The sequence below is a fragment of the Papio anubis genome, chromosome 16 (genome assembly GCF_008728515.1).
Source record: "Papio anubis isolate 15944 chromosome 16, Panubis1.0, whole genome shotgun sequence".
In the NCBI taxonomy this organism is placed as follows: Eukaryota; Metazoa; Chordata; class Mammalia; order Primates; family Cercopithecidae; genus Papio; species Papio anubis.
In genome coordinates, this window is record NC_044991.1 from 21475633 (window position 1) to 21491804 (window position 16172).

Sequence of the window (16172 nt, forward strand, 5' to 3'; positions counted from 1 at the left end):
TCACATTCTTTTTGCTGTAAATCACTACATTAGCCTCACCCTAATTACTCTGATCAGTGAGCTCAGGCTAGTTACCAGTATTTTCACTTATGCCCAAGTGAATATATGGATGTTCCTTGACTTGCAATGGCATTTCATCCAGATAAACCCAGTGTAAGTTGAAAATATCGCAAGTCAAAACCGCATCTTTGAGACGGAGTTTCGCTCTTGTTGCCCAGGCTGGAGAGAAATGGCATGATCTCGGCTCACCACAACCTCCACCTCCCAGGTTCAAGCGATTCGCCTGCCTCAGCCTCCAGAGTAGCTCATGCCCTACCACGCCCGGCTAAATTTGTATTTTCAGTAGAGACAGGGTTTCTCCATGTCGGTCAGGCTGGTCTGGAACTCGGCCTCAGGTGATCCGCCCGCCATGGCCTCCCAAAGTGCTGGGATTACAGGCATGAGCCACTGTGCCCAGCCAATAAGATTTTTTTTTAAGAGACAAGGGTCTTGCTACGTTGCCCAGGCTGGTCTCGATTTCCTGGCCTCAAGTGATCCTTCTATCTCAGCTTCCCAAAGTGTTGGGATTACAGGCGTAAGCCACCATCCCTGGCCAAAAAAGTGCATTTTGACATACAATATTTTCAACTTACGATGGGCTTATTTGGAAGTAATGAGGAATATACTGAAAGCCTATATTGCTTTTGCACAACTGTAAAGTTGAAAAATTGTAATTTGAACCATCATAAGTTGGGGACCATCAGTGTGTCAATAAAATTAGACAACGTTTGAGTTACATTGCTTTTGGAGAACTTGCGCTTAAATGCTGACAAACCTGAGGCTCAGGCCTCTGCCTCTTCCCCAGCAATTCACGCTTTGAACTCCCTGCCTGGAAAACAGTGCTCACCTCTCCCAGGGCTTAGACTATGCCAGGTCCACATTCTGGCACATCCTGATGCGTCGCCCTCAGCCCAGCCCTCTCCTCTTAGCAGTACAGGTCTGCTTCTCCCTGTCTCTGGCTCCCAGAACCCTGGCACTGGGCTCACAAAGCCCCTCCTCCAAGGCCATCAGCTCTGGGGCTCCCCACTCCCCAAGTGGTGCCAGCTGCTACCCAGGGCTCATGCCAGAGACCTCATCTCTTCCTCCCCATCTGCATCCTTTCCTTCCCCAGCATACGGTCCACAGTCTTGCCAACACTCCATACTCCCTCATTCCTTCCTCTTTCCTAGTCCAGAAACAAAGCTATTTCCAGAATGTAGATCTCTCAATTCCAGCAGCATGCCAGGATGACTAATAGAACTATCCCAGCCCTCATGACATCTGGAAATCTCTCTTGGTGTCCTTTACTCAGTACAGATAAGTGAAGGGATGGACAATATGTATAACTGTATAATTACAAGCCAACCCTTTAAGGTTGTTGCTTCTCACAAAACCATCTAAACAACTGAGAAGTCTCTCAATATGTCCATCATGAGCCTGCTCGCTGGGGCCGACCCTTGTGATCCAGCTGTCCTGTCCACATCACATGGATTGGGCGACCCTCAGGCTGCTGAATGGCCATTTCAGCCTGGGGGTCCCAGGGTCACCACGGGCTGCATGCCAAAGTAATCCCCCTTTGAGTATTGCAGGGGCAGGATCTAAAAATGAGTGACCTTCACTGGGCACAGTGGCTTACACGTGTAATTTCAGTGCTTTGGGAGACCAAAGTGGCAGGATCACTCAAGGCTAAGAGTTTGAGACCAGTCTGGGGAACATAGCAAGACCCCATATCTACAAAAAATTAAAAAATTTGGGTGGGCACGGTGGCTGTCATGTAATCCCAGCACCTAGTGACACTTTGGGAGGCCAAGGTGGTTGTATCACTTGAGGTCAGGAGCTCTAGTGCAGCCTGGCCAACATGGTGAAACCCCATCTCCACTAAAAATACAAAAATTAGCTGAGCATGGTGGCGTGCACCTATAGTCCCAGCTACTTGGGAGGCTGAGGCAGGAGAATCACTTGAACCCAGGAGGCAGAGGTTGCAGTGAGCTGAGATCACACCACTGTACTCCAGCCTGGGTGACGGAGGGAGTATCCATCTCAAAAAAAAAAAAAAAAAAAAAAGAAAGAAAGAAAAAATATTAGTTGGGTGTGGTGGCGCACACCTGTACTTCTAGCTACTGTGGAGGCTGAGGTGGGAGGTTCACTTGAGCACAAGAGTTTGAGGCTACAGTGAGCTATGATTGTGCCACTGCACTCCAGGATAGGTGACAGAGCAAGATCATGTCTCAAAAAAAGCTGGGGGGCCTGGCATGGTGGCTCACACCTTAATTCTGACACTTTAAGAAGCCTGGTCGGGCGCGGTGGCTCAAGCCTGTAATCCCAGCACTTTGGGAGGCCGAGACGGGCGGATCACGAGGTCAGGCAATCGAGACCATCCTGGCTAACACGATGAAACCCCGTCTCTACTAAAAGATACAAAAAACTAGCCGGGCGTGGTGGCGGGCGCCTGTAGTCCCAGCTACTCGGGAGGCTGAGGCAGGAGAATGGCGTGAACCCGGGAGGCAGAGCTTGCAGTGAGCCGAGATCGGGCCACTGCAATCCAGCCTGGGCGACAGAGCGAGACTCCGTCTCAAAAAAAAAAAAAAAAAAAAACAAAAGAAGCCAAGGTGGGAGGATCACTTGAGCCCAGCCAGGGCAACATAGTGAGACCCCATCTCAAAAAAAAAAAAAAAAAAGGCCCAATACAGTGGCTCATGTCTGTAATCCCAGCACTCTGGGAGGCTGAGGTGGGTGGACTGCTTGAGCTCAGGAGTTACAGACCAGCCTAGCCAACATGGCGAAATCCCATCTCTACTAAAAATACAAAAATTAGCCAGGCATGGTGGTGTGTGCCTGTAGTCCCGGCTACTTGAGAGGCTGAGGTGGGAGGATTGATGCCCAGGAGGCTGAGGCTGCATTGGGCCGAGATCGTACCACTGCACTCTGGCCAGGGCGACAGAAACCCTGTCTTAAAAAAAGAAAAAATTAAAAAATTAGCCAGGCGTGGTGGTGTGTACTTGTAATTCCAGTACTTTGGGAGGCTGAGGTGGGAGGGTGGCTTGGGCCCCTGAGGTGGAGGCTGCAGTGAGCCATGATCACGCCACTGTACTCCAGCCTGGGCAACACAGCAAGACCCTATCTCAAAAAATAAAAAATAAAAAAAGATGATCTTAAAAAATTCCAGGCTGAGCACGGTGGCTCACGCCTGTAATCCCAGCACTTTGGGAGGCCGAGGCGGATAGATCACCTGAGGTCAGGAGTTCAAGACCAGCTTGGCCAACGTGGAAAAACCCTGTCTCTACTAAAAAAAAAAAAAAATATATATATATATATATATATACACACACACACACACACACGTATATATGTATGTGTATATATACGTATATATATGTGTATACATATATACACACACGCAAAAATTAGCTGGGTGTGGTGGCACATGCCTGTAATCCCAGCTACTCAGGAGGCTGACGCAGGAGAATTGCTTGAACCCAGGAGGCAGAGGTTGCGGTGAGCAGAGATCATGCCATTGCACTCCAGCCTGGGCAACAGAGCAAGACCCTATCTCAAAGGAAAAAAAAAAAGATGAAAAAAATATTCCATTAAGCCATTCCCGGCATGGACAATGGGACAAGCTGACATGAGCCTCCTAACGAGGTACAATAAAAGGCACCACAAGTGCCCCTGCCAAGAGTATTTAGCCTGCATCTCATCATGAAGAAACAATCAGACAAATTTAAATTGTGGGACATTCACACAAAGACAAAGTCAAGAGAAGATGAAAAAGGCAGGAGGCCTGTTTCAAAAGAGACTAGAAATGTGGCAACCAAACGCAATGTGTGAAAACCTTGATTAGATTTTAGACTTGACTGATTGATTGAGACAAGGTCTTGCTCTGTTGCCCAGGCTGGAGTGCAGTGGTGTGATCATGGCTCACTGTAGCCTTAACTTTCAGGACTCGGATGATCCTCCTGTCTCAGTCTCCCAAGTAGCTGGGACTACAGGTGTGTGCCACCACACCCAGCTAATTGGAAAAAAAAATTTTTTTTTTTTGTAGAGACAGGTGTCTCCCTATGTTGCCCAAGCTGGTCTCAAACTCTTGGGCTCAAAAGAGCCTCCTACCTTGGCTTTCCAAAGTGCTGGGATTATAGGCATGAGCCACCTTGCCCAGCCAGATCTTGGACTTTGAAAAAAAAAGAGCTTTAAAAGGCATTTTGGGGGCCAGGTGTGGTGGCTCACACCTGTAATCCCAGCACTTTGGGAGGCTGAGGCGGGCAGATCACCTGAGATCAGGAGTTTGAGATCAGCCTGGCCAACATGGTGAAACATCGTCTCTACTAAAAATACAAACATTAGCCGGGCATGGTGGCAGGTACCTGCAATCCCAGCTACATGGGAGGCTGAGACAGAAGAATCGCTTGAACCCAGGAGTCAGAGGTTGCAGAGAGCAGAGATTGTGCCATTGCACTCCAGCCTGGGCGACAAGAGTGAAACTCAGTGTCATAAATAAATAAATAAGTAAGTAAGTAAATAAATAAAGGTATTTTGGGGGTCAGGCATGGTGGTTTACGCCTGTAATCCCAGCACTTTGGGAGGCTGAGATGGGTGGATCACCTAAGGTTAGGAGTTCGAGATCAGCCTGGCCAACATGGGGAAACCCTGTCTTTACTAAAAATACTAAAATTAGCCGGGCATGGTGGCACACGCCTGTAATCCCAGTTACTCAGGAGTTGGAGGTAGGAAAATGGCTTGAACCTGCGAGGCGGAGGTTGTAGTGAGCTGAGATCATGCCACTGCACTCCAGTCTGGGTGACAGAGACTCCATCCTGGTGCTCCAGTCTGGGTGACAGAGACTCCATCTCAAAAAAAAAAAAAAAAAAAAAAAAGGCATCCGGGGACAAGTGGTAAAATTTACAGGTAAGTCACATATTAAATGGCATCATTTTGCTAAATCAATGTTAGCTTTCTTAAGTATGACGATGGTATTGTGGTTATGTGGGAGAATGTTGATGTTCATTCACGGTGCACACTGCAATGTTAGGGGAAACGTGGCTGGGTTTTGCAGCTTACTTTTAAATGAATTTGAAAAAAAGATCTATAAATATATAAGAGAGAATGACAGAACAATTGTGGCTCAATACAGTCATATGTCACGTAATGATGTTTCAGTCAGTGATGGATCGCATATCTCCATGGTGGTCTCATAAGATTATAATGGAGCCGAAAAATTCCCATTGCCTAATATTTACTATATTTTACCTATTTACTTATTTATTTTTCAGAGTCTTGCTGTGTCGCCCAGGCTGGAGTGCAGTGGCGTGATCTCATCTTACTGCAGCCTCAACCTCCCCGGCTCCAGCGATCCTCCCACCTTAGCCTCCCAAGTACCTGAGACCACAGGCACGTGCCATCACACTCAGCTAATTTTTTTATTTGTACAGACAAGGTCTCACTACATTGCCTAGGTTGGTCTGGAACTCCTGGGCTCAAGTGATCCTCCTGCCTTGGCCTCCCAAAGTGCTGGGATTATAGGTGTGAGCCACTGCACCTGGCCATATGCTATACTTTAAATTGTTATTGTAGAGTGTACTCCTTCTACTTATTTAAAAAACAGTTAACTGTGAAACAGCCTCAGGCAGGTTCTTCAGGAGGTATTCCAGGAAAAGGCATTGTTATCACAGGAGATGACAGCTCCACGTGTGTTACTGCCCAGAAGACCTTCCAGTGGGAGAAGAGGTGGACATGGAGACAGTGATATTGATGATCCTGACCCTGTGTAGGCCTAGGCTAATGTGTGTGTTTGTGTCTTAGTTTTAGCAAAAACATTTAAAAAGTCAAAAATAAAAAATAAAAAAAAGGCCAGGCACGGTGGCTCATGCCTGTAATTCCAGCACTTTGGGAGGCTGAGGTGGGCAGATCACTTGAAGTCAGGAGTTCGAGACCAGCCTGGCCAGCCAACATGGTGAAACCCCATCTCTACTAAAAATACAAAAAATTAGCTGGGCGTGGTGGCTCATGCTTGTAATCCCCGCTACCCAGGAGGCTGAGGCAAGAGAATCGCTTGAACCTGGGAGATGGAGGTTGCAGTGAGCTGAAATCACACCACTGCACTCCAGCCTGGGCGAAAGAGGAAGACTGTCCCAAAAAAACCCAAAAACCTTTTTTTTTTTTTTTTTTTGGAGACGGAGTCTCACTCTGTCGCCCAGGCTGGAGTGCAGTGGCCGGATCTCAGCTCACAGCAAGCTCCACCTCCCGGGTTTACGCCATTCTCCTGCCTCAGCCTCCCAAGTAGCTGGGACTACAGGCGCCTGCCACCACGCCCGGCTAGTTTTTTGTATTTTTTAGTAGAGACGGCGTTTCACCGTGTTAGCCAGGATGGTCTCGATCTCCTGACCTCGTGATCCGCCCGTCTCGGCCTTCCAAAGTGCTGGGATTACAGGCTTGAGCCACCGCGCCCGGCCCCAAAAACCTTTTATAGTGTATTTTTACTATACCTTTTCTATGTTTAGATACACAAATACTTACGATTGTGTTGCAGTTGCCTGTAATATTTAGCATAGTAACATGCTGTTTAGGTTTGTAGCCTGGGAGCAATTGGCTACACCACACAGATGAGGTGTGCCGCAGGCTATCCCATCCAGGTTTGTGTACGTATATTGTATGATGCTCATGCCACAACGAAATCATCTCATGACATATTTCCCAGAACATATCCCCATTATTAAGCGGCACATGGCTGTAACAATAATTGGTCCATCTACAGGAAGGGCAGAATGACATTCATTGTACCAACTTTTCTGTATATCAAAATGCAAAATGGCTGGGTTCAGTGGCTCACACCTGTAATCCCAGCACTTTGGGAGGCCGAGGTGGGTGGATCACATGAGGCCAGGAGTTCAAGACCAGCCTGGCCAACATGGTACAACCCCATCTCTACTAAAAATACAAAAATTAGCCAGGAGTGGCTACAGAGTCCCAACTACTCAGGTGGCTGAAGCATGAGAATTGCTTGAACCCAGGAGGCAGAGGCTGCAGTGAGCTGAGATCGAGCTGTTGCACTCCAGCCTGGGTGATAGAGAGAGACTCTGTCTCAATAAAAAAGGAAAAAAAATAAAAATAAAAATAAAAATAAAAATACTGGGGAGGCCAGGTGCAGTGGCTCACACCTGTAATCCCAACACTGTGGGAGGCTGAGGTAGGAGGATCACTTGAGGCCAGGAGTTTGAGACCAGCCTGGGAAACACAGTGAGATCTTGTCTGTATTTTTTCAAAACATAAAAATAAAAAGAAAAATCTGGGCATAAGTGTTTTTAAAATCCATTGTTTGGAACTCCCTCAGACAGATGGCCTGATGTTTGCATTGATGACAACCCAGTCTCCTCCAGCCTGGCCTGCCCTCTGCACTTCAGATCTAAGTGTCTGGGCCTGCTGGACGCCCCTACTTGGCTGTAACACAGACTCCTCCCGTTGGTTCACAGACAAAACTCAGCCTGCTTGCTTCTCCTGGTTCTCTTTTGCTATTTGAAGTCTCCCTTGACTCCTCACTCCCTTTTGCAGCCAAACCAGCACACAAGTGTCTTTTTGCTCCATTGATGGCTGTCTGTCCTCACTGGCTCCCACCCCCTGCCCGGCTCAGACTCTCACCAGGATGACCACAACAGCTCCCTACCTACTGTCTTCTGCTTTTCCCATCCATTCGCCAAGGCAACTGGGGGGATTTTTGCAAATAAATAAAAAAAAACCTGACCACATCATTCCCCTGCTTCTCGAGCCTTCAATGCCTCCCCACTGCCCTAGAACAAAGCCCAAATTCCTGAATGTGGCCTCCTACCTTTGGCCTCTGTTCCACTCTCTGCCTGTCACAATGCCACTCCAAGTATTTTCAGCTCCTCAAATATCCAAGGCTCCCTCTTGCCACAGGGGCTATGCACCTGTTGTACCCCCGCCTCTGCCTGGACACCCCGTGCCTGGTTAATGCACCTTTCAGGCTTCACCTGGCTCCTCCGGGAGGATGCTAAAGTGTGAAGTGTTTATAAAGTTGACAGTCCTGTAGCTGCTGATTATAGGTCTTTTTCACCCCATCTCACTGTGACCACCCTGAGGGTGGGGACTGTGTCTGAATTGCATCTGTGTCCACAGTGCCCAGCCCCAGGTCTGGTGCCCATGGAGGAGATGCTTGGGGAATGGTAGCTGGTTCTCTGGACCTAGGAGCTTAAAAGTCAGGGCTCCAGTTCCCGCTCTGCCAAGGATTCTCTCTGCAGAGTCGGGCCTCAGTTTCCCTGTCTGAATAAGGGGTAAGAGCTTCGATCCAGGTGGGCAGGCCCAGCGTAGTCATTCCAGTTCCTGCAGTGCACAATCATGACCACCAGGCGTCACTGCCGGGCCACAGCCAGAACGCCCATCTGCACGCTGCACTAAGGGAGTTGGTTGGTGAAGTGTACATAGGAGCCCTCCGGGACCTTGCCAGCACTGAACCTCATTCCCACCTGTCCCCAACAGAGCTGTTCCCCCAGCCCCCAAAGCCTCATGCAACCCCTAGCCCAGCAGGTCCCCTCCCAGGCAAGCAGCAAGCAGGGGCAGAAATGCAGGTAGAAGAGGGGCAGGAAGGTGGGTGGGCAGGGGCCCTGCTACCTCTTGTGGGGAGCCCACAGGTGGTTCTGGGTTCAAGGACTGGTCTAGGGTGGCCAGGGCATCTTGCCGGGGGTTCTCATGAAGGGAAGGGACTGCCCAATCTCTCCCATCCCTCCTGGGCTGGGTGGTAAATGTGTTCCCAGACCAACGGCCTCTGGGAGAGGCCAGCAAGTAGCCTAGGGGAGGCAGAGGGTCAGGCACGCATGGGTCTAACTGACCCCAGCTCAGTTCATGCCCATACTGGCAGTTTTAAGAGGCTCTGGAGCTACGGAGGATGGGCATGGGGTAGGAGGAGATTCAGGGCAGCAGGGGCCAGGAGAGGCTAACTGGAGAGGTAGCAGGTCCCCAGAAGTCATAGGCAGCACAGGGGAAGACTCGTGCAGGGTAGGGGGCTCCCACGGCTGTATCCATCACTGACCCCACAATCAAGAACTGAGAGGGCAAGGCAGGCACGGGGTGCCACCCACATCCTCACTAACTTGTGACTGCCAGGAAGTAGGGTGTCCCATCCAGACTGCATGTGGAGGGGGAGTCACAATACCACCCCCCAAAAAGAGCTTCCTAGTTGTCTCTCTCTTCTGAAGGAGTGCCTGCCTCCACTCTGTCCATTTTCCAGATGTCTCCCCTGTCAGTGATGGCTTCCAGATGCCCGTGTCATGGGGCTTTTGGGTACGGTGTGTTTTAGGGTCCTCATCTTTCTCCCACTTCTCTTGGGTGAGTAGATTTCTAGGTCCTGACCCGAAAATCCCTTCCCTGCAATGATCTCCAATGATTGTGAAGGTTTCTACTTTCTTTTCCCCGCGCCCGGCCTCTTTTCTTTTTTTTTTTGAGACAGAGTCTCTCTCTGTCGCCCAGGCCAGAGTGCAGTGGCACGATCTCAGCTCACTGCAACCTCTGCCTTCTGGGTTCAAGTGATTCCCCTGCCTCAGCCTCCTGAATAGCTAGGACTACAACAGGTGCTCACCACCACGTCCAGCTAATTTTTGTATTTTTAGCCCAAAACTTTTAGGCTGATTTTGTATTTTGTATTTTTGTATATTTTTTTTGTATTTTAGAGATGGGGGTTTTGCCACATTGGCCAGGCTGGTCTCGAACTCCTGACCTCAAGTGATCCACCTGCCTCGGCCTCCCAGAGTACTGGGATTACAGGCATGAGCCACCGCACCCCGGACGATTGTGAAGGTTTCTAGGACCCCACATTAATCATGAGATTTTGGGGTATGTGGTTTCTAGTTTCCCCTTCTTGTCCCCCTTCTCATTTACTCTGTCTCCTGTATATGTGAGAGTTTCTAGGCTTGTCTTCTCATCCATCATGGGTCTCCTATGTATGTGATGGTGTCTAGGACCTTGTGTAAACTATAGGTCCTTTAAGTATAGAGAAGTCTAGGTCACCTGGCCTCATTAACCACGTTAAACGTGTACATAGCAGTTTCGAGGAGTCTCTTCACAGGCTTTGTGCATTTCCAATGTGTATGGTGGTATCTAGTTCCCCATCCCTTTTACCACGTGGCTCCTATGTACCTCGTCATTTCTAGGCCCCTTTCCTAGGTCCCCTATCCCATGCTCCTGTGTAGATATTGTCTTCGTTCTTCCCTTTGTTCTGCAGACAAGGGAGCAAGCCAAGCCATTGCTGGGAAGGGGCTATGGAGGCAGGGGATGCAGTCTAGCCTGGGTCAGCCCAATCCACCCAGGAGGAACAGGCAGAGCCACCCTGGCCTGGAAAGACCACAGAGGGAAGGTGGAGACAGGGACAGAGACTGAGACAGAAGGCATGGGGTCTGCTGATAGGGCTGGCCCTGCCCGGTTGGGAGCAACAAGATAGGGGAGGGAGTTGAGGCTGAGAATTGCCAAGGCTTCTGCCTGGGAGACCAGGCTGTAGTAGGGATGTGGATGGTGTGCTCCCACTCCCAGGGCCTCCTGGGAAGGGAATACTCTCTTGAGCACCTAGGGCTGAGAAGGCAGGAAGAGGCCAATGCCAGACCAGAGCTTACCCAGTGGCTCTTCTCACCAGGGTCTCCCTTGGGGCCAGGTTCCCCCTACAAGGGGAGAAAGAGATAGCAGCAGTGAGGAAGGGAAGGAGACAGAAAGGGAGGGGAAAAAAAAGAGGGAGGAAAAAGAGAGGGGAGAGGGAGAAAAACTTAGAGAAACAGACAGAAAGTAGCTTGTATTGGATACAAAGCAAAAACGAACTTCTTGAAGGCAACAGAAAGTAATAAAAAGCAGCCAGAAACTGGAGAATATTCAACCCTTAAAATAAGGGAATAGCACTGGGTAAAATCCATATACTTACACCTTTTCCTTAGAGGGTGCACCCCAGCCCTATCAGCCTGGCAAAACAGAGCTTAAGCAGAAAGTTTCAGTTTTATTGGCCTGAGGAGTCAGAGGTTGAGGTTGCCAGAGAAGCAAGCAATTGATGAGAAATACTGGGAAGCAGGGAGCCACAAGTGCGGGAACTAAATCTGTGTAAATGTTCCTTTCTAACACTTGGATGGTCCCTGGATTGCCCTATCACAGGACAACACTCTAAGGAGCCCAGTGGGGGAGAACCAACAGATTGGTAGAACGGACTAAAATTGCCAAAAATTGCCCACCATGTAGGAGACAGAGTTTTGAGTTCAAGTCCAACCAAGTTAGAGGTGCTTGTGAACACCTAAAGCTTTCCAGTGAAACTCCAGAACCGCCATGGCTTAGGAATAAAGACTCTATCTCAGGATTAAGGGATTTTTCCTAGGACTAAGAGCAAAACCAGAGATTCTCTCTGATAAAGCCTACAAGTTAGCCTCTAAAAGAGCAAGATGACCCATCAATAATTTAACTGTTCTAGAATAAAACCCAACACTCTTCAGGAGATGCTAACAGAATTTAAAGTCTTTTCAACATATTACCTCCTTTGTCCAGTGTGAAACAAAAAATTACTAGACATGAAGACACAGGAAAATGTGACGCATATTGAAGAGAAAAATCAGCCAACAGAAATAGATCCACAGCCAACCTAGATGTTAGAATTAGCAAAGGAGTTTAAAATATCTATGATTAATATGTTTTTTTTTTTTTTTTTTGAGACGGAGTCTCGCTCTGTCGCCCAGGCTGGAGTGCTGTGGCCGGGTCTCAGCTCACTGCAAGCTCCGCCTCCCGGGTTCACGCCATTCTCCTGCCTCAGCCTCCCAAGTAGCTGGGACTACAGGCGCCCGCCACCTCGCCCGGCTAGTTTTTTTGTATTTAATAGAGACGGGGTTTCACCGTGTTAGCCAGGATGGTCTCGATCTCCTGACCTCGTGATCCGCCCGTCTCGGCCTCCCAAAGTGCTGGGATTACAGGCTTGAGCCACCGCGCCCGGCCTGATTAATATGTTAAATAATCTACTGAAATTGATATCATGGGTGATAAGATGGAGAATTTTAGGAGAGATATATACATTGTAAAAAAGAATCAAATGGAAATCCTGGAAGTGAAAATGATAATACTGGAAATAAAAAATTATCAGATGAAATTAATATCAGATTGGACGCAACAGAAGAAGTAAACAATCAACTTGTACGTAGGCCAATGGAATAATTTAAACTAAAGTACAAAGACAGCCTGTAGTCCTAGCACTTTGGGAGGCCAAGGTGGGAGGACAGCTTGAGACCAGGACTTTGGGGCCAACCTGAGCAACATAACAAGACCCATCTCTACTTTAAAATGAAAAAACAAAAACCAAACAAAAAACCAAGCCAGGTGTGGTGGTGGGCACCTGTAGTCCCAGCTACTCAGGAGGCTGAGGTGGGAGGATTGCTTGAGCCTAGGAGCTCAAGACTGCAGTGAGCTGTGATCACGCCATTGCACTCCAGCCTGGGTGACAGAGCAAGACCCTATCTCAAAAAAGTAAAATAAAGAAATATAAAGCACAGAGAGACAAAGATTTTTTTGAAAACGAACAGAACTTCAGTGACTCCTGGGAGAAAATCAGTGGCGTTCCAGAAGGACAGACTGGAGGGCAGAAACGGAAAAAAATGTTTGAGGAAATGTTGACCTTTTTTTTTTTTTTCCAAATTTGATTTAAAAACAAAACAAAACAGACTTCTGGGTTCCAACGTGGCATGTAAAGAGCTTAGAAGTTGTTGGTCGGGTGCAGTGGCTCACGCCTGTAATCCTAGCACTTTGGGAGGCCGAGGCAAGTGGATCGTCTGAGGTCAGGAGTTTGAGACCAGCCTGACCAATATGGTGAAATCCCGTCTCTACTAAAAATATGAAAATTAGCCAGGCGTGGTGGCAGGCGCCTGTAATCCCAGCTCCTCTGGAGGCTGAGGCAGGAGAATCGCTTGAACCCGGGAGGCAGGGGTTGCAGTGAGCCAAGATCGTACCATTGCACTCCAGCCTGGGGGACAAGGGCGAGAGTCATCTCAAAAAAAGAAAGACCTTCGAAGTTGTCATTCCATCTTAATAACAAGTAGAAAGTTGAAAAAACTGAAAAATCAACGGCTCTTCTTAGATCTGTTGGAGAAATGAGGCCACAGGCAAACCACTGCCCCCAAAGCTGGAGAGGCAAATCCAGACTATCACAGCTTACTAAAGCAGAAACCCACAAGCACAAACCTCCAGAGGAACCAGGGCCAGGAGAAGAAAACCTAAAATGTAATTGATGAACTTCTAGAGGCTCCGTGTAGACAGGTCTTAGGGTTAAAAACTCCAGGGGGACCCAGTCGTAGGCCCACATCCCTCCTTTGGTGAGTTTTACCTCAAGGAGCTCTACAAGGCCCTCACAGTGAATATCAGAGAAGAATGCCTTGTCCTTCCAGCAGGGGGAGGAGATGAGGCACCATTTTGAAATAGACCAAAGCATTCTCTTCTGAACAAAGCCTACCTTAGGAGAAACTACTTTACCAGATTCTAACCTGTTGGGATGATCAGACCCAACACCAGCTCATGGGGGCAATAAAGTCCTGCAGAGTCAAAGGAATGGGAAGACAGTTTGAGAGAGAAAGTGGGTCCAGGGGGCCAACACAAGTATGGAGGCTGTGAAGGCCCTGAGCTCTGGGAGCCCACGCTATTTATTGGTGATCAAACAAAGAAACAGGTGGTGAGGATGCAGGGGTTGAGAGAAAGCAATGCATCAAGCACATGATTTACAGCTGTGACAGTTTAGCATTTTCTTTGAAGCATATGGAACATGTTCTGCTACTTCAGGTAATGGGAGTGCTAGAAGCAAGAAGCCAGCAAGTCTAGACACATTCCAGAGGCCACGAGGGGTTTTATGCCCTGGGCTTAGACTATGGTGCGGCAGGTAGCTTTCCACCCTTTAGCACGGAGTTTGGTGTTCCAAAGGCCACAAGGGGTTCTTGACCCTGGACCCCAGACATGTTCCAAGGCTCTTTTATGTTATGTCAGACATGCAAGCCCCGCCTCAGCTTCTCTCCGAAAACTCAGCTTTCCTCCCAACACTAACCACCCTGGAGGAGGTGAAATGCCCACTTCCAGCTCCCTCTAGTTTCCATGTGAAGGAAGGGAAATATCCAACTCTAACCCCCTCTAGACAACCTGTCCCACCTAAGAGGAAAAACAACCCCCAAACAAAAACAAAACAAAACAAAACAACAACTGAGACACACTGGTGAAGTTCACAGTCCAAGGGCACAAGCTCATCTAAAGACTGAGATCTAGGCTGGGCACAGTGGCTCATACCTACGGTCCTAGCACCTTGGGAGGCCAAGGTGGGTGGACTGCCTGAGCTCAGGAGTTCAAGACCAGCCTGGCCAACATGGTGAAACCTCAACTCTACTAATATACAAAAAAATTAGCTGGGTGTGGTGGTGGGCACCTGTAGTCCCAGCTGCCTGGGAGGTTGATGCATGAGAATCACTTGAACCCAGGAGGCGGAGGTTGCAGTGAGCCAAGATTGAGCCACTGCACTCCAGTGCCTGGGAGACAGAGTGAGACTCTGTCTCAAAAAAAAAAAAAAAGACTGAGATCTAATCATAGGACTCCAGAACACTTCCCTTCCCCCATACCTTCTCACTACATTACTAAAGGCCTATCTACTGCAGTTCTTTTGAACAGTACATTATGTCTACCTTCCAGTGAAAAATTACAAGGCACACTAAAAGGCAAAAACACAGTTTGAAGAGATTCAACAAACATCAGAACCAGCATCAGATATGGCAGAAATGTTCAGATTATCAGGCCAGGAATTTTAAAAATCTACGATTAACATGCTAAGGGAATTAATGGAAAAAGTAGACAACCTACAAGAAGAGATGGAGTATAAGCAGAAAGATGGAAATTCTAAGAAAGGCCTGGGTGTGGTGGCTCATGCCTGTAATCCCAACACTTTGGGAGGCTGAGGTGGGTAGACTGCTTAAACTCAGGAGTTTGAGACCAGCCTGGGTAACATGGTAAAACCCTGCCTCTACATTAAAAAAAAGAAAAAGAAAAAGAAAAAAAAAGATATTCTAAGAAATAATTAAAAATAAGTGGTAGAGATAAAAAGCACTGTAACAGAAATAAAGAATGCCTTTGATGGGCTTATTAGTGGACTGGACATGGCTGAGGAAAGAATCTCTAAGCCTGATGATATGACAATGGAAACTTTCAAAACTGAAATGCAAAGAGAAAAAAGGCTGAAATAATAGAACAGAATATCCAAGAACTGTGAGACAACTACAAAAGATGTAAATATGCATAATGGAATGCCAGAAGGAGAAAAGAGAAAGAAACACAAGCAATATTTAAAGTAATAATGACAGAATTCTCCCCCCAAAAAATGTCAGACACCAAAACCACAGATCTAGGAAGATTAAGGAACACCATATAGGATAAATGCCACAAAATGACACATACGCATATCATATCCAAACTTCAGAAAATCAGGCTGGGTGCAGTGGCTCACACCTGTAATCCCAGCACTTTGGGAGACCAAGGCAAGAGGATCACTAGAGGCCAGAAAGACCAGCCTGGGCAACACAGTGAGACCTTGCTTCTAAAATTAAAAAAAAAAAAAATGGTCGGGTGTGGTGGCTCATGCCTGTAATCCCAGCACTTTGGGAGGCTGAGGCAGGTGGATCACCTGAGGTCAGGAGTTTGAGACCAGGCTGGCTAACATGGTGAAATGCTCTCTCTACTAAAAATACAAAAAATTAGCCGGGCGTGGTGGCAGGTGCCTGTAATCCCAGCTACTTGGGAGGCTGAGGCAGGAGAATTGCTTGAACCCAGGAAGCGGAGGTTGCAGTGAGCCAAGATCACACCATTGCACTCCAGCCTGGGGGACAAGAGTGAGACTTTGTCTCAAAAAAAAAAAAAAAAAAAATTAGCCAGGTGTGGCACGTGCCAGTAGTCCCAGCTACTCGAGAGGTGGAGGCAGAAGGATCCCTTGAACTCAGAAGGCTGGGTGACAGAGTGAGACCCTGTCTCAATAACAATAATAGTTTTTTAAAAAACTTCAGAGAATCAAAGATAAAAAATACTGAAGAGAAAACAGAAGGAAAAAATATCTTTCTTGCAGAGAAGCAACAATAAGAATTACATCCAACTGTGCAGAAACCATGCAAGCAAGAGAGTGGAGA

At 47.8% G+C, this 16172-nt stretch overlaps 1 protein-coding gene across 5 annotated transcripts in view; it reads right to left on the reverse strand.

The window, feature by feature from the left end:
- Positions 1 to 16172, reverse strand: part of EMID1 (EMI domain containing 1) — a 53721-nt gene that overhangs the window by 5851 nt on the left and 31698 nt on the right. For 4 of the 5 annotated variants that reach the window (XM_009217030.2, XM_009217031.2, XM_009217032.2 and 1 more), the window contains exon 14: positions 10626 to 10670. The exons of the other annotated variant lie outside the window; for it this stretch is intronic. In XM_009217030.2, the coding sequence (XP_009215294.2) occupies positions 10626 to 10670 (45 nt within the window). The remainder of the gene's footprint in view (positions 1 to 10625; positions 10671 to 16172) is intronic. 5 annotated transcript variants of the gene reach the window in all.